General features: G+C 45.4%; 1 protein-coding gene across 24 annotated transcripts in view; it reads right to left on the minus strand.

Moving 5' to 3' along the window:
• Window positions 1–3,006: 3,006 nt before the first annotated feature.
• The window catches only part of LOC148340971 (peripheral plasma membrane protein CASK-like), a 77,107-nt gene continuing 58,646 nt past the window's right edge, over window positions 3,007–21,467 (minus strand). For 9 of the 24 annotated variants that reach the window (XM_088290620.1, XM_088290615.1, XM_088290614.1 and 6 more), the window contains 15 exons: window positions 12,284–12,472; window positions 12,087–12,165; window positions 11,927–12,012; window positions 11,723–11,809; window positions 11,587–11,655; window positions 11,430–11,465; window positions 10,302–10,340; window positions 9,805–10,001; window positions 9,570–9,685; window positions 8,780–8,860; window positions 8,613–8,693; window positions 8,266–8,468; window positions 4,953–5,036; window positions 4,750–4,776; window positions 3,007–4,560 (listed from right to left, as the gene is read on the minus strand). In XM_088290620.1, coding sequence (XP_088146746.1) covers window positions 4,384–4,560; window positions 4,750–4,776; window positions 4,953–5,036; window positions 8,266–8,468; window positions 8,613–8,693; window positions 8,780–8,860; window positions 9,570–9,685; window positions 9,805–10,001; window positions 10,302–10,340; window positions 11,430–11,465; window positions 11,587–11,655; window positions 11,723–11,809; window positions 11,927–12,012; window positions 12,087–12,165; window positions 12,284–12,472 — 1,551 coding nt within the window. In that variant the 3' untranslated portion in view covers window positions 3,007–4,383. The remainder of the gene's footprint in view (window positions 4,561–4,749; window positions 4,777–4,952; window positions 5,037–8,265; window positions 8,469–8,612; window positions 8,694–8,779; window positions 8,861–9,569; window positions 9,686–9,804; window positions 10,002–10,301; window positions 10,341–11,429; window positions 11,466–11,586; window positions 11,656–11,722; window positions 11,810–11,926; window positions 12,013–12,086; window positions 12,166–12,283; window positions 12,473–21,467) is intronic. The other 15 variants (XM_088290624.1, XM_088290621.1, XM_088290619.1 and 12 more) reach the window with 8 other exon arrangements.

Below are 21,467 nucleotides of genomic sequence, written 5' to 3' on the forward strand. Positions count from 1 at the left end.
TGCTCCCCCCTTCATTCCTTAAGTGCAAATCCATTGTATTGTTAGGGACTTCCCTAATAAAATAGAGGGCTCAGCGGAGTGTGCTCCAGAACGAAGTTGGAGATGTAACTGAGCACACCTCCGTTCGTTCTCCTCGCGAGTAAAAGATCAACTCTTGTCTTCCTTTCATTCATTTTGCCTATGTTCAGTAAATGCTTAGGTGATTGAACCTGACACGAACCTTAACTTGTATGTGTATATGCATGTGTGTGCGGATATGATTAATATATTTTGTCTTGTGTCTGTCTTTGAAAGTGAACAGGTGCTGCTGGCTGAACAGTTGGATAGAGGTATATCGGAAGACTGCAAGGAAAGGTTGAAGGAGCGGGTTGAAAGACTTCGGAAGGCGCTGCAGTCTGAAAATGTTTTAAATAGACTGTAGTGTTTGTGTGTGCCTGTGTTTGGAGTTTTGCCTGTTCATTGTGTTTTATATGACTGTTTTTCATGTTACTTTTTGCACCACCCATTATAAAAAGTCCACTGCTGTACTGTAGCGCCCTCTGATTTACAGCAGTCACAGTACTTAAATACACCAATGCTGGTCAAGACATTGGAGAAAAAAATCTAACTGAATGAATGAATCAGTTATTTTGTTAAGCGAACCCGTTGTGTGAGACAACTCTTCTTTCTTCAACTTAGAAACAAAGCTTTTTTACTGACCCCTCATATATGCCTCTGAGGTTTCCCACTATATAGTTCTAGATATATCAGGGGAGTCATTCCACTGTAGAAAAAGTAAAATCTGCAATCTCAAAAATATATATTCGCCATTTGTCAAATGGCTAGAATTACATTTCCAACATTTCAGAGGACAAGAACTGGCGCTCAATTTCAAATCAAGAGAAACTGGCTAACGGTCTGATATGGCTAGTGTGTGGTTACTTGACACTATTGTAGAGAGTAATCTGTTATCAATAAGAAAAAAATCTACACACCTAAATGTATTATGTGAATGAGAAAAAGACAATATTTTGGTGTTCGGGTAAACGTGACACCATGGGTCCACGATGCCCAATTGAGCCTTAAAGAATATTTGTTCATCTCCTAAAACTGCAATGTACCGTGTGTGTACTTAAAAGTTATTAACCTTTAAGATTAAAAAACAAACTCAAACTCTTTAAATGTAACGGTCAAGTTACTAATTAAAAAAATATTAAAACGTTTCACTGTTGTTGTTTTTTTGTCTGTTTAACCCAGGGGTGTCAAACTCATTTTTGTGGAGGGCCACATCGTAGTTATGGTTTCACTCAGAGAGCCGTTATGACTGTGAACCCATATAAAGGTATGATCACTTTGCGTTATCACATACACAGAACAAATTTATGGAAAGCCAAATCAGAAGTAATTGTTCAACAATTTTTCAATTTATTTTTAAAAGGGGAGGATTGGTGACAAATAAATGGAAAATATCATATCTCAATGTTGTTAAAAGTGAAGAAACAGGAAGTTTACGCACATGATTTGCCCTTCGCGGGCCACATAAAATGAGGTTGTGGGCCAGATCTGGCCCCCGGGCCTTGAGTTTGACATCTGTGGTTTAACCCTTAAAAAACAGCATGGTACACCTAGAGGCAGCTGAGTGTACAGCAGTAAGTAAAATGCTGCCGGCAATAATTAATTAAAGAAACCTGACAATCACTACAGAGCAGTGAAAGGCAATATTACAATTACTAGGGTATGTTGAAGCCAACAGCAAAGAAATCTGGAATGTCATAAACTGTTTATGGACCATACTGTGGGGTAACTGTAATAATCATTTGATACAGTGCACCATGATATCTTGTTTGGAGAGTTGGAGCAACATACAATTAACCAATTATGAGGTTTGAAGTAACCATACTCTATATGTAAGTACACGTCACATAGATTTCAACAGATTTACATTTTAAGAAGTCGGCTGGTTAGCACGACGGCCTCACAGTGCAGAAGTCCAAGGTTCGTTTCCACCTCTGGCCTTCTTGTGTGGAGTTTGCATGTTCTCTCCATACCTGCGCGGGTTTCCACCGAGTACTCCAGTTTCCTTCCACTTTCCAAAAACATGCATGGTAGATTGTTTGGACACCCAGGCTGAATTGCCCCTAGGTGGGATAGGCTCCAGGACCACAGTGGCCCTTGTGAGGAGAAGGAGAAGCAATACAGATAATGGATGGATGGATTTTGCAGCAGCAATGGATGAGAGGGAAAATGCTATTACGGATAGCATTTGATAGGATTAAATTAAATGAATTTGTGGGTAAAAGGTCTGTCACAATGTTGGTTACAGTGATATTTATCAGACTAACATACGTTCCAATTGATTAACTGATCATATCAAATGATATTGGGTTGTGGACTTTACATAAGGCTGTTTTTGGGGCCCATGATATTAACTTAATTTTAATGGTCTGGAATGGATTGAATAAATGGTTTATGAAAGCAAACACTCGCTATATAGTTTTGGAATTCACAGATTAATTACCAATGTAGAATTGGGTTTTTATAGATTTCGAATTGCACTTGGTTGTGGAATTGTGTATGTGGCTTGAATATAGGTAATGAGCTTTGTGAGAGGAAGTACAAAGCAAAGATTAGAAAATAGAAAGTCAGAAACAATTGTAGACCTATTAATTACGGTTAAGTTGAGACACTGAAGGGGGGGAATGAGAATGCTTAATCTATTTTTTTAAGAAAGAGAGAGACAGCGAGAGAAACAGAGAGACACAGACACACCCCCACACACAGAGCGAGAGCAAGAGTGAGAGGGAGAGAGGGAGAGAGAGAGAGACATTGCCGTTCCATGTTAAAAGCCATCCATCATGTAAGTTTCTGGAAATCTCAATGGGTGTGCTGTAAAATAAAGCGTCTTTCACAATCAAGATTTGCCAAACACAATACTGTGCAATACTGCATTGGAGCCTGGTAGTGTTTCGCCCCTCTAGCAAAATGAGCATCAATGAAATTACGTTTTGGAAGCTTTCACACATTCAATTCAAGATAATGGATATATTTTTTTTCTTTACAAAATGAATTAACAAAAAACAACATGTCATCCACAAGAGCTGCTTTGGACATTTACATTAGTCATTTACACACGAGTTAAAATGAGAACACTTGAAGAGGCACAAAAGCAACTGTACTCTTAAAAATAATCATGATGATGTCACTTATGTGACAGGAAAGCATTTTGTTACTTCTGGTAAAACATCAACATGTTAAACACTGAGCATCTTTTCAACATTTTTAAACAATGGCTCTCTGTAGTTCACGCAAATGACTCACCATTGAAACAGTTACACATAAAATGTTGACTTTACTCACCCTGAAAACAAGAACACGTCTTTTTTCCCTACAAACAACTCCTCAGTTGCAAAACATCAGCTCTCACATTTGATACGTCCAACCTACGTTAAGTTCGACCCTCTTCTAGCACAGGCATGACTCCTTGCACAAAAGAAGTAATAACAGTAGTGTGGAGGGAAAAATGGCCCCAGTGGTCTGCCCAAGAGAAACTGGGGGTGTGCATCGATGGTACAAACCTCTTGCCCATGTCTCAGGCAGTTTATTTCAGGTTTGCCTCATCTTTTCATCTTCCACATCAGTGATAGATGTACCTGCATGGTCACATGTGGTGCTTTGTGCATGGAAGAGCAGTGTCCTAACACACCAAAATGTGTGAGCCAACAACATGATCTTCATTGTCCTTTTTGTGCAAATTCTGATGTAAACAAATATGATCATAGGTTGGGAAGGGACATGTTAGGGGGTACAGAGGTGAGTTGCCAAAACGTAATCCTTTGACAAAGTGGTGGAATAAATAAGAGGTTGGGAGAACGAAACTGCCCAGTTTCATGTGCTTTTTGTTGGGTTTGTTGTCCAGCGACTGACTTGTGTACACTGTGGCAGCTTCTGATGTGTTCAAAGTTCAACTGGTTTGGACACACAGGTACCACATAGAGTGCCTTTGAGGACCCATGCACACTTGCTTAATGAAATACTTGCTATTGCCTTGTCAGTGTTATCAGTCATCAATTATGTTGAAAAGAAATGTACAAAATATAGAGCACACCCCACACAGCCCTAGACTATGTAAGGACAAAACTGCATTCATCTAACATCTTTTAGCAATGATATAATTACAGATGGATATGTATATATGTACACATTAAGGCCTTCAAGGCCAATGAAAGACAAAAAGGGCCAGAGTGGAGTCTTCATGGGGTGGGAGAGTTATTTCTTGTCCTATTACACCATCTACAAATACAAGATTTTGATCATACGACATTCCAGGACATTGCACAGGAGCCACGCATCCGTTCAGGAGCAACCATGAACGCCTCAGTGAGCTTAGCTCCCGCTGTCACTATGTCAGTACACCCAAGACACTGGCACCCACTGAGGGGTGTTGCACGCGAGCTCCACAGCCTCCTCCAGCAGGCGTAGGGTGTCGTCTATCTCATTGTTGATGATGGTCTGGTCAAAGTAGTGAGCGTACGTCTGCTGCAGCATCTCCGACTCTTTCTGGAGCCGCTGCAGGGAGTCATCCTGACCAAAACACATTCACACAAACCAGTAGTAACGAGGTAAGGAGCAGGAGATGGCAGTCCGTCTCCATGCAATGAGGAGCGAGAGAGATATGCCAATGACTAAAGACACACTCAAACGGCATCTTGGGATTTGACACTACACAGCCTACAATGTCAAACGCGCACAACATAGGTACTTAATACTTACAGGCAGTTTGCGACTCCACTTGGGAACCTTAATTTTAATTGGAAAGAAAAGGCATGCCAAAGAAAAGACAAACGCACTTAAAACAAAGAGGGCAGGTGAGAAATGCTTCGAGAAAAGGACAACACTGGCGTTGTTTGCATGAACAGAGTCAGGACGTGCACAGTCAAAAACGTGAAAAGCCATGTGAAAGCCAGTCACCGTACCTCTGTCAGGCCTGGTGTGATAGTGGGAGCTGCGATGAAGATGACATAGGGAGCAAACTCAGCGGTTCTGAGAATCTTTAGTGCCTAAAATGAGGGAGACACAGAGAAACACTTAACAAATCTGTGCAATTTGTTTTGCGTGTTTCCATTTGTCTGTATTACCAATGTTTATTTGCAAATGACAAAAATTGAGACTGATCACATTATACAGTTGTTAAGTGGATATTGTGCCCATAGCAGCAAAAAATGAAGAGGTGTCCAGTTACTTTTAGAACTGATTTTTAGATGTTATTCCAAAGCTTTGAATGGACTGGCCCAACAATGTATCAGTTTTATGTTATATGTTCTGTAAAGCATTTTGGTACAGCTGCAGCTGTTGTGAAAATGCTACATGATTAAAGCTGTATATTCGTTCACTCATGTATATGTAATGTCACTTGAAATTAGGAATGCAAGGAAATTCAAATGTCATGATAAGATAATATCACAATATGATGTTCATGTTTAATTACACAATATTGTGGGGAGGTTGGCAAAAAAATGCTCACAGTACTGTAAAAAACAAAAAACAAAATCACAATAGTGTTTTTGTACATAAAAGCATTGACAAAAAAATAGGCTAGGTCAGTCATTTTGTCATGTGTGCAGCAGCGCTAAGTATCACAGTATATATAGTTCATAATGCTGTGTTCGGCTGAAGCGGGCGAAAAGTAAAAAGGAAAAAAAAAAGAAAGGTTTTTTTTTTTTAAGGAGATGTAAAAAAATATCTGCGGTTATGACTGATTTCTGGGACTTTGCACAACATAGCTTTGTTCATGTAAACTATAATATGACCAGGTTTTCTCTTTGAGCTGTTTAATTTGCATGTGTGTGCGTGCATGGTTTATGTATAACACAAAATACAAATACTGATAAATAATTTCTATACAATACTTATTAGCCGTGTTCCTAATTATACATATAATTCAAAGATTACAGTTAAAATTAACCTCAATGCATGAATGACCGACATTGACTGATTACACTTACCGAGAACTTGCTAATGCATGCACACAATTTGAATCAGGTCAATTTGTGGAAGAAGTCAAATATGTTACATTCCCTTTACCTGGAAACTAGCGGCTTTTAAACATAGTTGGCCAAAACACACCAAATACAAATTTAACTGCACGAATAAACTAACAACCAGAGTGTGCTGGAAAAAAATGCAAAATGACAAATTAGCTTCGGAGTGGCTTGATCACAATGGCGGTATAACCAAAAAAAAAAACAAAACAAAAAAAATAGAAAACTTGGGCTTTCTAACAGATTTGCTGAGATTCTCATTATTATTTTTATTCTTTGGCTTTCAACACATACATATTTTAGATCATTAATTTGTATTTTAAATTACTGCTTTCACATCTTTGTCATTGATTTATGGCTATTTTATGTTATATTCCATGTTAAGAGTTTTGTTAAAGCAGCAGTTGTTGTGAAATGCGCTATACAAATAAAAATGAGGATTATCCACACTTCAGGCACCAGTCAGTCACCAAACTGGACAAAATCAAGGGATGATCGTGAGACAACATGCAGCCTAAGCCAGGGGTAGGGAACTCTCTCTCTACTTCAAAAGACCTGATTCAAACCATCAACTCGTAAGCAAACTCTGTAGAAGCCTGAATCAATGGCTGTACGTTGAGTTAATTTGGGAGGACAGTAAATTTACACCTTAATACAAGTTGCAGACTGACTACTTTACATTGCAGCAAAGTGTAATTTCTTTTAGTGCCATCCAGTAAAAAGATATATTATATTCACAGGAAATGATGGATTAAATTTAGATTGGGTGACTGATATGACCATTGAAAATAAGGACCCAAGAAAAAAGGTTGAATTTGGATTACTGTATTTTAACATGTAATACTTAACCTTTGATAAGAAGTTAACACAACTATGAAAAAGTAAAATAAACAATGGTGGTTCAGGCAAGTCACTTTCTCAACAGACTATGTACAGTCACTGTGTTACATCAAAACCAAAACTATCACCCAACATAAACTGACCAGCATACTAGCAAACAATGACAAATGCCAAAACAAGGATCAAAGACACACTATTAAAAAAACAATTGAAACAACCAAAACAAATAAATACAATTAACACAAAACATGTACCTCTCATGCCATTCTTATCCCAAGGGCTGCAAAGCATACTAGGTGTGCTTCAGCCTCAGCCAATTGGATGGCTGGTTAGAGAAACCTAACCTGAGATGCTTCTTGATTGCAATAACATCAATGATAAGACAGACTACAACAACGTGGACAGCTGCCCTTTTGTCCAGATTTTGCCTGCTCATACATACTCATTACTGGTCTATTGTCAACTGATTCCAGTTTCAAACCTTCACCAGCAGAAGGTGCTAACATATAACACATGTTGAGATTAGGAACTCGGTCCACACATAGGGCGCTGCGCACCATAAGGCGCCTCATCCATTTTGGAGAAAATATGGAACTTTTAGGTGCGTCCTATGGTCGTGAAAATACAGTACTTTGTAATATAGCGTCATGTGCAGTTTCACCTCCTCCAGTGCATTGCAAATGCTTATTTACAGCAAGAGGTACCCCAAAGCAATATTGTAGACACACTTACATTAGCCTTCGTTCAGTTTCATACAATGTAAGTGTATTGAATTAATACTCTCTTTCAGTGCATGCATTATAGTTTTAGGGCTACTTTATCTTATTTCGCGGACTCATTATTGAGACCAAGCATATTTTACTTGCCTGATTCGGACTGGCACTAGCACGTTAAAGACAGAGAACTGTACAGAACGTCTCCATCAGGAGCTGTTTAATCAGCTAAGTATGCATAATGTCATTTTATTTTAAGTGTTGTGCTGAGTCGACTGGTCATTCGCGCCATTTTCTCGCTACATGTAAGTATGCCCCACGCATGCATCGTTGGTTTAGGTGCTACTTCTTTGTTGGTTTGGCTGCTTCTTCTTTGTTGGTTTAACGGATGCTTCTGTAGCTGTGTGCTGCCTACACGAGGCACAGTACCGCGGTCGAGTTTGATTTCAGATTTTATTCATCTGAACATTTTATCAAAGCTATTTTCTATTGATATTGATCACGTCAATCGCGATGCATACGGATATTGAATCGTCACCCAGCCCAAGATAAAATTTATCTATTTTGAGATAATTCATTATTTAAGTAGTATTGATATTTTCATAATTTCTTATCGGAAAATTTACTCACAATCTCAACAAATCAAATGGCCCAACAGTTTACTGGAGCGGGTTCACAAGAGTGGTGCACTTCACCTGTGGCTCGACATCCAGAATGGAGATCATTCCCTGAGCGTGGATCTGTCGAATAGTCTCCAGCCTGGTTCCGTACATGGCATCTTCATGACTGCCATACTCCAGGTAGTCATTGTTGCTGATGTCCTGCATCATCTGGTCATGAGATACAAAGTAATAGTTCTTTCCATTTTCCTCATCCTTCTTTGCAGGCCGAGTCGTGTCTGATAGAGAAATGAGGAGAAGATCCAACTTTAAATAAGAAAGTCAGGAGCGTATGAACATTAAAACCAGATTACTGTATACAAGCGAGTAGTGTGTGCGCGCGTGCGTTTGTGTGCGCGTGTGTTTGTGTGCGTGCTTCTTACGAGGGATGGGGTAGGCAAAGCGGTCAGGATGTTTCATGATAAGTGTGTTCTTGATGTGTCTCCTGCCAACTCCATGTGCACCTGAATGGAAGTACAGATGTGTGTGAAATGACAGTTTCATCATTATTAGTGAAAGCGTGAAAGCAGACATCACCAACCAGACTTACCCAGCAAAACCAGAGTTTTCCTCTTGAAAGAAGGCAGTTTGACCACTTCCTCATATGTCACCAGATCTAGTTGATCAAACACTGTCAAAATAGAGGGCACACATTTGCTCTTTATGTATTCATAAAAGTAATGCAAAGACTACTTAATTCCTTCTAATACGGCTCAGAGCATAAAAACCCAAGATGAATACTGCTTTGCTGACAGGCATCTTATTACAGTATTAGGCTGACAAAACTAGGTAATTACATTCCAAGGTCAAACATATTCGGGAGGGCAGCAGAGAGAGGAAGACGAAGAAAACACAGAAGCTGGATCACAGCTCTCTGGAGTTACTTACTGAACATGCAGCCAAGTCATTGGGTATGAGACAGCATGAAACATGGGCAGAGGGTGGGAGCGCAAGGGTTAATAAAACACACATTGAAATAAAAGGAGACAAAAATATTGCATTCAAACCAGATTTTCCATTGGTTAGTCAAGAATTATACTGAGTGAGGTTCAGGTCTTTGAGGCAAGAAACGAGGGAAGCCAAGGCAAGTGGCACTATACGGGACATATTTCAGAATGCATTTCAAAGTGTAACAGCAAAATCTTGTGAGTGCAGTTGTGAATTAGCACACAATGCAGTGAAACGACTGCATTGTACCAAGACCCAGACTTATCAAATTGAATCAAGGACAGCTGCTAGAACATCACCTTCATTTGGCTACTGAGCCTCTGGTGCTTACTGCGTCTCAGCACCAAACAGTGCCCGGTATTATATACTTTAGACTAATCGACATGATTTACCTGCATTGTGCTTGGCCAAGTACTTGTCTTTATACTGTTTCTTCTTCTTGCCAAACCACGTGCAACTGGCTTGCTGTTCCTGTTTGGTCTTCTCCATGGCTATACATGCCACACGCCTGTAAACATTACATTAAGAGTGAGGCCATTTGATGATATGAGCCCGTGCTTGTACATAAGCAGAAAGGCAAACCTGAAAAGTGTGATGGAAACCTTAAGCAGTCATTTTGTCACTCACCACTCTTGCAGCTCTGGGGAAGGGATAAGGCCTGCTGTGCCGTTCTTGGTATTCTCTAGCTTTCCCTGCCACCAGTTGTGGTCATCCTTGGAGATAATCTGAATGATGTCACCCACTCTGAAGCAAATGCCTGCTTCCTTACAAGGTATGAGGTCATCTTTTGTCGGGTCATACTCAAACTGTGCACGAACATAGATCTGCAGAGGCAGAACAGTAATTTTTGCGTATAGTATCATGGGAGACTAAGTGTAAGGCATTGACTGTTTCAGCTGCCCATATAAAAGCAAATTGGCTGCTAAGTAAACATTTTACAAATACAAAGAATCTAAACATTAAGGTAGCAAGGGAAACAGATCTGCGGAGAGAATGTGTCACACTAGTTAACGGTTACTGCTAGCATGGGACATATGGATAATTAGAGTGAGGGTAATGCGTTGCGCTAGGGATTGGCTGAGTCGGGATCTATTTCTATGTGCTTCCTCTAGCAGACATCTTACCTTAATGGACAATTTGTCCTGGATAGCAGGTCTGGAGATCTATGGAGTTGAGAGCATCACACACTTACACATATATCATGCAACAGAATACGTTGTAGGGCACAAACAAAAGGTGCACCAAGAGCCTCACAACTGTAAACTGAATCAGACATGCCATTGTCTGTCCATGTGCCATCAGTGGGACACGTGTGTCACTTTTGAACATTAAGTTAATTATGCAACTCACGAAAGTTGAGGTTTACAGAAAAGGTTGTGATGAGGAAAACTCAATAGTTTGTTTCAATTATATTTTTTCATTATGTGCCATTACTTCAAGCTCTAGCCTTCCAAGCATGTGGTGTTTAAATGTTCAATGGACCATTAATATGAATCCCAATGTAGCTCTAAGCAGAACACACACATTTATATGTCAGCAGGGCGTGGTCTGCCAAGAGCTGAACTCTGAGTTTGACTAGAACTCCAGACTCCATGTTACTGATCCTGCATGCATTTGTTTACGCAGTCGTGCTGAAGTATAGTAGGAGTGGCATCGAAGGATTTACAATGAAGAGCAGAGATAAAATGAGTGTTGATCACGCGACATTCCATCCAACTGAATTCAAATCTCACTTTATTCGATAAATGTACCAGCTGGAAAGGAAGGCTATTTTACATAACCGTATAAAGTCCACTAGTGCTTTTTACAACTATTGCGACGAGAGAATTGGAGAATGTTCCAGATCCACAATGCCCAATATCTATAGTTATCCGATAGTTTCCCTTTCACGACACTGGTGAGTCATTGCAATCATACAAACGCTTGGAAGGTGATTGTGGATGATGTGTTAACAAATGACTTCCCTACTCCACGTCATAGTATGAATGTGGGCAAAAAGGTGGCGTTTTCAGTAACTCAAAGTCGCAACGCATTGTTTACATATGGCGCGGTGCGTTTTTGCTTGAGTGACGACAACGTCCAGAGCTCTATAATACTTCAATGGAGCCCGTAGCAGAGTCAAGCAAAGGTTATATGTTAAACAAATATAGTAATGTAATGGTTCATACACAGACATGCAGATTTGGATGACAGTGATTTGGTACAGTGAGCAATTGCTACTGAAGCCACTGGAGGTTTGCTGTAAAACTCACCTGACGAGCTTTGGGCTGAGTTGTTGCTGGCAGATCCTATTGGGTCACCAACATATCCTTGTAAATATTGATTGAAATACTATACATAGACTAATTTTATTTATTTTTTTACTTTACGTGTATTTAGGTATTCAAATTACAGTGTATGTACACTGACCAGGATGGAGCTGGTGACACTTGCATGACCATTAGCGGCCGAATGTTGAGACACATCTGGCGACTCCTTCTGCAACAAAGACATTTTTCTATGCTTTTGTTCACTTTTAGGCACATACACAGACGTGTAAGCATACCAGGTTCTGGTTCTGTACCTCACAAGACTTGGAGTGGGACCGGTAATTGGGTACTATCTTGAATGTGATGCTTCCCCTCATTTCCCTCTGTGAATGACAAACACTTAAAAACTAGTATGCAAACAGAGTTGACATGAGACGTGACCTGAGAAAGATCATACTATCCAATTGCACTCGCACAATGTAACTCAGTTGCTAACTCACAAGCATTTTTTGAAGCTGTTCCACAGTTTGATTGGCAACACTGATGCCATTAATCTCTCTGATTTCATCTCCTACATGCAGAGTCCCTAAAGTTGAGGAGCAAAAATTGAGGCTATCTACAAGACATAAAATGAGCATATATAATAAAAAGGGAGGTCACCTTGCCGATGAATCATTCCACCATGCATGATTCGAGCAACGATGCAATGGTTGAGCTCATTCATTTTAAGGGTAATGCCCTGTGGAATACAGTTTAACGGAGTGACTGGAGTCAATGCAAATGTAGGACAAAAACATAGTAATGGGGGTCCAAGTGTGTATCTGCATTTTCGTGTGTGTCTGTGCGTGTGTATGCACCATAGCCTCATCTGTGTTCTTCTGGAACTGCACCAAGCGGACCCGGGTAACGTTCTCCAAGTCCATGTCTCCGTTGGTGCTGTCTGGTGAGTCTCCGTTCAGGTAAGGGGATGTGGGCGGGGGGGTAACTCTAAGTGCCTCGTCACTGTACACCTCATGGGCTACCACATCATGTGTCTGTAGGAGAGCCTGGGTGGCAACATGGAAAGCATTAATTCAAATATAAAATAAACACCTGCAGCCTTACAGTATAGTATAGTATAGTTCGTGGAAGGCTTTAAAGAATGTGGCTTACACTAATCCTCTGGGGACACTGATCCAAGTCACAGACCCTTTGTATGCTTTTACTAACATTTGCCATTGCTCATCAACCTACCAACAGCAATTGAGGAGGGAGAAGTAGCTGCCTCTACATTAGAACTGATAATAACACGGCAGAAGAGCACAGTTGTTTATTTGCAAAACATCAACAAGATTACATTACATTACAAGAAAAGCTGGGAATGTCAAACGTGAAGCTGAACTTCTGAGGAAAACAACACGAGCTCGCAAGGCATTGCAGGCTTATTGGACAGAAGCAAACCAATAGTGTGTCACAATTGTGTACTTAAAGCCAATTGAAAATGCACATCCACTGAAACTGCGTGTGTGTGTGTGTGTTGGAGCGGGCATGTGTGTGGGGGTGAGCGCGTGCGTGTGCGCATAACATTGCTAGTGTAGGGCAAAAACTTTTATTTTCGAAACTGTCAGTTTCAAGGAAACCAAGAAACCGACATGTTTGTTGAGCCATTAACATTCCATTGTCAGAGGGAAATATATCACTTTCCCATGGAGAATAATTTAAAAAAAATAACATACCCATGTGGGGACTGACCATATGTATCAAACTGTGAATATTTTTTTGTTATTGTGACATAGGCCCAACATCAGCAATAACCTGTTCAAACCAGAAGTTCACATATACTATATAAATAAGAAATACACTTTTTGTCTCACTGTCTACCTATACCAGACTATATCAAATTGGAAAATTTGAATAACATTAACATTATTACTATTTGCTAAATTCCAAAACAATGACATATTTGAAGGCACATCTGAAACACACTGGTTCATTTTGTAACATCATGGGAGATCATCGGGCAGAGAACAGTGGACTTGCGTAAGTGTGGTTCATCCTTCGGCGCAATTTCCAAAATGCCTGAAAGTGCCACGTTCATCTGTTCTAACAATTATACACAAATATAAACACCATGCATATGTCCAGACATCGTAACGCTCAGGAAGCAGATGAGCTCGGTGTCCCAGAGATGAATGAATTTTGGTCAGAAATGCGTATATCAACCCGAGAACAAAAGCAAAAGATTCTACTGATAAGATTGCGTAGTAATTATATCCCGACATGGAATGAAAGGCCGCTCTTTCATGAAGAAGTTTGAAGATGTAAAAAAAAAAAAAAAAAAGGCCAGATTACATTGGATATGCAATTGGCAAATTCACACAGGGACAAAGGTCTTAATTTAATTAAATTATTTAATCTTTAATTAATCTATTTGATATATTTAATTAAATTATTATTGAATTGCAGGAGCGGGGAGCTCTCTAATCTCGTTGCACACGGAGGGCAATGACAATAAGGGGCATTCTGATTCAGATTTTTGCTGTCTGAAAAAACAAAAACTGAGCTGTTTAGCCATATTGAGCATTGTTATGTTTGGAGAAAAATGGGGGAAGCGTGCTAGCCTGAGAACTCATCTTACAACATTACGCTTAAAAAAAAATCAAATAGAGTCAATGTCTCTAACTTCTGCTCACAACTCAGGTTAAACTCATTGCTTCCTTGAAGTCTTTGTCTCTCAGCCAAGATGTATCAATTCAACAATATTTCCTTGACATAAAAAATTTGATGTTCTTCTGAACCAGCGCAAGTGCCATCTTGAGGCATCTCAAGTCGTTCTGTGAGAATTTGTCCTTGTCCTTAAACACAATGCATATAAAACACTGCAGTACGCAGTGTGCAATATACAAACATATATACTGTTCGATAGATGTTATGCTATGCATTACATTTGACACCGCAGCTCAGCAATTGAAAGATTTAAGGAGTTCACCTTCAATAGGAAATTCCCGACACATTTTATGTGCCTCTGTGAGCAATCTCTGAGTGAGTCCAAAACCTCCCCTCTGCCTCCGCTTTGACTGTGATGCCCATCAGAAGAATGCACAAACATTCCACTCAATAGGAGGCTGAAGCCCCTCAGAGTGACTTCTAGCCATCACTTCTGTCCCCAAGCTTTTCCCTGGCAGGTCTAACCTCACTAACCCAGCTCAGGTCCTAAGCAGCTTTGAGTGACCAGTGTAGTTATGCGGATTGCATACAGCACTCTACTTCTGACACAACAGCTTGCAAATGCGCTCGCGCACCCTGGCACGCACGCACAAACAAAATCCCAAATGTAGTGTAGTGCAGTTAACTTGTTAACGGGCCTAGGACTATGCAGTGCTATTGTGCTTTGGTTTTTCCCAGCCTATGTTTGGTCAGTGAATGCAACGCGATGTTATGACTACCGTTTATGATCGCGGGACTGTTATATAAAAAATGTATCTTGTTGTATGGTACTCGCGGTTCACTGCATGGACACTGATCAAACGCTGTCTGTGCCCGAGCTAGAGACAGACACAACACGGTGTATCATCTCCAACGATAACAGCTGCGATTGTGACTTTATTGATACTGGAGGCAAGTAAAGTTGACGAGAGAAGATTCCTTGTCGTGTGACTCTGTCTACCCACGCATCGTCATCGCACCGAAAGGTACAAACACGACAACTGGTGTCAGAAGTGGGATTTTTCACAAAACTCCCGTGATTAAATTCAATCGAAAAGAACGTTATGGATCCATCCCAAGCTAGATGACAACTTGAAGCTAAGCTACAACTCATCGCGGCCGTGGCCGAAGGAAAAAAAAAAAAAAGTCAGGTTGCTTAAGCGTAGCCATGCACGACTTCCGGCCCGCCCCTCCAAAATAAGAGTTGAAGAGGAACTACCCGACGAGACAAAGCAAATTGATAAAAATGACTGAAGAATTACAAGGAGCTACAGCAGGCCACGCAGAGGCAGAGACTGCTCCAAAGTGGTTACAAGCGGTGTTGGATAATCAAACCCAACAAACAAGACACCTTCAAATGATGTTGGCCCCAGTCCTTTCACACATAACAGGACAGTCAGCTGTACAACACGCCCCAACACAACTCACTACTGTACAAGGTGGGGAGGATAGTATGTCAATGCAGTCTACCAGGGAAAGGTTTGCACCCGACCTAAGTGCACCTTTCAATGTGACAACTAGGCCAAGGGACCGTGCTCCTTTTGCAGCTGAACTGAAAGTGATAAACCAAATATCTCGAAATTCTGAGCCGTCCAGGCGGGCTGCAGTTCCTGAATCTGATAGTAGACGCAGAGAGATTAGAGATGTTGAGCATGAAACCCAACACACACATACCTACCAAGATGCAAACAGGCCAAGTAATTCGGGAGCCTATTTCAACACATTGGCAGAGCCCGAGAGGCCTAAATTGGCCATATTTGATGGAAATGAGGATTGGGATTCTTTCTTAATGCCATTCGAACTTCAAGCAAGAAAATACAGGTGGAGTGCCATCGAACGAGTCGACAGGCTACATGAGTGTTTAAGAGGAGCTGCGGTGCGGTATGTCTGCTCACTCCCAGAGCGCACAAGGGAGGATTATGTTCTCTTGGTAGAGCAGCTCACCCAACGTTTTGGAAAGACGGACCCCCCGACCACGATAAGGAGAAAGCTTGGCGAACTCAGACAAGGCAGAGAGACGTCAGCTGAATTTGCGGAGGAGGTGAGGCGCCTTATCACCCTTGCATATCCAGGAGTCGATCTCCAGCTGACAAATGCTTTCCTCAAAGGCTTACGAAATCAGAAGGTGGCTTATGAAGTCATGAATCGTGAACCAGGGTCCCTCGTCGAAGCTCAAAAGTTTGTGTTTGAGCATAACTTCAAAGCCACGGTGGGCCGTGAAACCGAAATGAGGAACAGAACCAGGCGTATCTCTTGGGTTGATGAAGGAGACATATGTGAGGATACTGCTGTGGTTGTTGTTGTTGTTGGGCTAGCGCCTGGGCGGGACCTCAGAGCAAGGATTGCCCAGCTAGCGCAATCACCTTCTGCGTCTCAGTGGAGAGGACGTTGTAAGGAGGAGGTGCATCGCCGAAAATCTTCTGCCGGAGGGGGATGAGTCGGGGGCACCGCAGGAGCCAGTGCTGGACTGTCTGCGGCTCCCCTCCACATAGTGGACATGTGGGGTCGGCTGTGGGGCAAAGGAGGTGCTCGTAAGCCCGGCGCTTGGGGTGGTGGCCCGCACGGAGCCGAGCAATGAGGACGGCGTCCTGCCTTGATTGAGCAGCGGAGCTGTCTGCGCGCCAAGAGAACCCTTCATAGGCGGCTGCGGTCCGCTCGTGCTTAGGGGGGTCGTCACGGATGCGGCGTTTGATAGTTGTCGCGGCTGCGCGAAACGATACAGGACGGAAGGCTTCGGAGTGGTTGGAGGTGGCCTCTTTGGCTCGGGTGTCGGCGAGTTCGTTGCCGGGCAGACCACAGTGGCCCGGGATCCAAAGAAGAGAGGTCTTGCCAGGGCGCACATTCAGCAGTTGCCGGATGTTGGCGGTGTCTGCGGCGCGGCTCGAGATGGCCTGCAGAAGGGATTGACTGTCGGAGCAGATTGTCACCTTCGTGTGGGCGTTTGAGTGAACGAGCCACTCGAGGGCCATCGTCATAGCTTCCCTCTCTTCTTCGTAGGACGACGTGAACTCGGCGCCCCTTCGCATAAGCACCGTCGTTGGTTGGACGTCAGCTGGGTCCCCAGAGGCGACAATCATTGCTGCCCCTCCATTCGAGACGCCTTCCGTAGCAGAGCCATCCGTGTAAATGGTCAGCTCCGGGCTCGGTGGCACGAATGGCCGCAGTGGCCAAGTTGCGCAGGACAGATGGAGCGTCTTGTTTTGTGGTCATCCCGATGGAGGTTGACACCGTCCAGAGTCCGGAGTCGTTCAACCATGGGCATTCCACTGGGACTTGGAGGGAGGCTCTTGCCGACAGCCCAGCTGGGAGCGTCGTGGAAAGTTCATTGGCCTCAAGTCGCCAACTGGAGCGTTGTAGCCGATGCCTCACGTTCGCAGTCAGGATCTGGGACCTCGGGTGTGTGGACGGCAGTCGCGCGGCTTTCTCGTAGGCGATGGCCGTGAGTTGGTGCGAGTGCGTCTTATAGCTGCTTACACCAGCTTCGAGCTGAAGGGCTTCAATCGGTGATGAGCGGAGTTGTCCTGTCACTAGGCGCAGCGCTGAGTTCTGCGCTCGTTCCAGGTCGGCTCGGCGAGTGTCGGAGAGGAAGGGTTGCCACGCAGGAGCCGCGTAGTCCATCACACTGCGTTGGAGGGCGGTGAAGACGGAGCGCAGGCTGTCTTTGCGCCAGCCAAATTTCGACCCACTCAGACAGGCCAGTATGCGGTTGCAGGAGAGGACTTTGGATGTTACCGCTTTCACATGGGGGCCAAAGCTGAGCGTTCGGTCCAGGGTTACACCGAGGAACTTCGGGGTGGGGTTGTGGCTGAGGAGTGAGCCGTTGAGGGAGATCGTGGGAGACCAGGAGGCCTCGTGGGAGTTCGTTGAGAAGAAGGCCACCTCGCTCTTGGTGGCGTTGAGCGCCATCTTCTTTGTCCGACTCCATTCCCCCACCGCGTTCACCGCCGTCTGGAGAGCGGCTTCCGCCTCCTCCTTAGTGTTCTTCTGCGATAGCAACGACACGTCGTCTGCGTATAGTGCGAGGTCGACGCCTTCCGGGATGACAGACTGGAGGCTGTTGATGTAGAGCAGGAAGAGGAGGGGGGCGAGGATGGAGCCCTGGGGTAAACCCTGCCGGAAGAGCAAGGATTTCCCGCGTTCCCCGTTGATCTGCACCCTAGCTCGCCGGTTCGTGAGGAGGCTCCTGACCCAACGGACCATCCGCCCCGGTACTCCGAGTTCCAGAGCGGACAGTAGAAGGTCCTCGCGCCATACCCTGTCGTAGGCCTTGCTGTAGTCCAACAGGGCCATGACTCCCCGTTGCGGGCGGGCTTGTTGGGACCCGTCGCTGATCCTCTGTGTGAGATAGAGTACCTGGTCCTCACAGCTGCGGAGCTTCCTGAAGCCGGCTTGCTCCTTGCAGAGCCACTCCCTGGATTCCGCCAGGAAGTAGAGGCGGTTATGGACCATGCGCTCCATTGTCTTCACAACGCAGGACGTGAGGCTGATCGGGCGATAAGAGGAGAGTTCGCTCCCAGGTTTGCCGGCTTTACGAAGTGGCAGGATGGTCGCTTGTCTCCAAATTTGTGGGCATACACCGGATCTGAAGGAAGAGTTGAAAATCTCCAAAAGCTCCGTCCTAGCCTCCGGGCCCAGGGCCTTCAGGAAAGAAGGTGGGATGTCGTCTGGGCCCGCCGCGCCGTTGGGCTTCATCTGAGCGATGGCTGAGTCGAGTTCTCCCATGTGGAAGTTGCCACAGCTATCATCGTCTTCTGAGCCAGCCACGTCAAGGCGTTTCTTGAGGGGAAGATGGCAGCGGAGTCGGTCGTCTCTCGTGATGGGTAGACGGCTTACTGTGGCATAGTGACGCGCGAAGACGTTGGCCTTGTCCACGTTTGTGGCGAAGAGTCGGCCGCCGATCTGCAACGCTTCGTTCTGTGCACGGCTGTCAGGGGTCCCACTCAGAGACCGGATCACCCGCCATGTCCTGCTGGTGTCTGGGTTGTGTTCCAGGTCAGCCAACAGGGCTGCCCACTTAGTGTCTTTGGCGTCGCGAACAAGGCTGTTGACTTCTTGGCAGGCAGCGATCCACTCCTCCCTGTTGACGCCGATGTCGCGGCGGAGACGGTTGCGCCGTTTGATCGCCTCTTTCACCTCTGGGGTCATCCAGGACTTCGTTGTGCGCCCCTGTGTGGATTTCCCCACCACAGTGTTACCTGCATCGATCAGCGCCTTGTTGAAGCGAAGAAGACGGTGGTGTAGCGAGGGGATTTTGTGACCGCGGAAGCCGCTGATGGTGGTCTCCACCTGGTCGGTGAAGGCGGCCTAGTCGACGTCACGGGAGTTCCATCGGGGGCAGTGAATGGGCGGGCAGGTGGGTTTTACTTCAAGCTCCACTTCCATCAGGATGGGTATGTGGTCTGAGCCCAGGTCCTCCGTGACAAGCCATGTCGTCCGGTTCGCCAGTTGTGGGTTAGCGAGGGACAGGTCCGGGGAGCTCAGGCCCCCGGTGTTCCGGTTGACCCGGGTAGCGGCGCCGTTGTTGAGGACGCTCAGGTGTGATGACACGAGCCATTCCTCGATCGCCTCTCCCCGTCGGTCGCTCGGTTGTGTCAGGTCCAAGAGGGGCGAGTGCGCGTTCAGGTCACCGGCCACGATGGTGTCACCCGACGCCGAGATCCAGGAGAAGTCCAGGTTGTCAGCGTCGTCGTCGGCGGACTCACGGCGTGGTGGGGCATACAGGTTGTGTAGTGTCAGCCATCGGCGTCGGGAGACGCGAACATTGACTGAAGAAGACTCCAGGAGGCCGTAGCAGGCATGGCCCAGGACTTCAAAGGGTAGGTCCTCTTTGATCAACGTGAGTAGGCCGCCCCCTCGCTGGCCGTTGGGGCGGTCCACTCTGACGGTCGCGTAACCCGGGAAGGCTGGGGTGGCAACTTGAGGTCTCAGCTTTGTTTCCTGCAGCAGACAGATGTCCACTTTGAGGTCCCGAAGGCGGCCCTCCAGTTCACCAGACTTGGTGCTCAGGCCGTCGGCGTTCCATTGAAGGACACGCAAAGCCGGTCTGAGCTGGGCGTCGCTGGTGATGTGGGTCGTCTTGGGCTTGGTCGTCGGCGGCAGCGGGCCCGGGAGATTGGGCGCTGCACAGCATCGCGGGCAGGACCAGAGCTGAGTGAGCCAGAGTGCTGCGGCTGCGTCACGAGTGGCGCCGGAGCACTTCGACTGGAGTTGGAATTTCGTCTCACAACTGCGGCAGGTCAGCGGATTTGCGACGGTGATTGCTTTGTGGCAGGCACCGCAGCGCACCCTCTCCACTGGGCCTGATGGTGGATTCACTGTTAGTGTTGTTATTGGTCGGCCGGCTATCGTCTCGGTCCGGCTCCGGTGATCGGGGCAAGACCAGGAGGATGTGGGTGCTGGGCCACGGCATCGGTTCCCCCTGTGGCAGAGCGTCTCGCATTCAGGCTGTTGACATTCGAGGGCGAGGATACCCCTCTGAATCGTCTGCTTGCATCCACAGCAAATCCGCCCTGACGTTGGAGGTGACGGCGGGGCCGGGCCACCGTGAGCCACGCACTGCCAGGAGCTGTCGCGCCGCAGCCTCTCGCGAGTGAGGCCGCTGCATTTCAGCTGATGGTGGCAGAGGGCGGGGCAATTGGGGGCCCGGCACCGCAGGGGAGATGATTTCCGGATCGGACGGCCGCAGGAGTAGCAGGAGTCCGGGCCCGGGTTCGTCTCAATGTCTCCGGCCAGGATGAGGAGAAGGGAGGCCAAAGCCAAAGCCGGAGAGTCGACCTCCCATCTCAAAAAGGTGGCAGAAGATAGTGGCGGCGCCCTCTCCCTGACCGGTCCTTCGGGCCGAGTCGTGGGGTGATGTGGGTGCCGGCAGGATACATTCGTCGTCGACGGGGGGCTGCCGACTCGTCCGGGAGACCACTTGGAGGTTGTATCCTTACTCCCTTACCACTGCTGTGGTATCCCGCAGCTGACCAGTTTGCTGCACTAATGGATCGAGTGGAGGCCCTTGTCAACAAAGTAGAACTTCTACAGCAGCAATTTGGGAATTATCAGCCTGTAGTCACAGGACCCCAACAGCCTAAATCAGTCCAAAACCTTGTACCAGAAAGGAAGCAAAATTATCAGCAGTTACAACCTAACAGGGGTCGTTCTCAAACTTCTAGTCCAAATCGTGGGGCGGCCGGCCCATGTTTCAAGTGTGGGGAAACAGGACACTTCAGAAAACACTGCGTCAGACCACCCAGTCCAATTGCTGCACGTAACCATACAGACTTGTTGCTGCAACCAGTTGGAGGTTTGGAGAGCTCAGCTGTGAACTCAGATCTTCAGTTACAAGGCCGGCAGATTGGCTGCACTAAG

The sequence above is a fragment of the Idiotropiscis lumnitzeri genome, chromosome 3 (genome assembly GCF_059441095.1).
Source record: "Idiotropiscis lumnitzeri isolate Australia: NSW breed Sydney's pygmy pipehorse chromosome 3, RoL_Ilum_1.0, whole genome shotgun sequence".
Lineage (NCBI taxonomy): Eukaryota > Metazoa > Chordata > Actinopteri > Syngnathiformes > Syngnathidae > Idiotropiscis > Idiotropiscis lumnitzeri.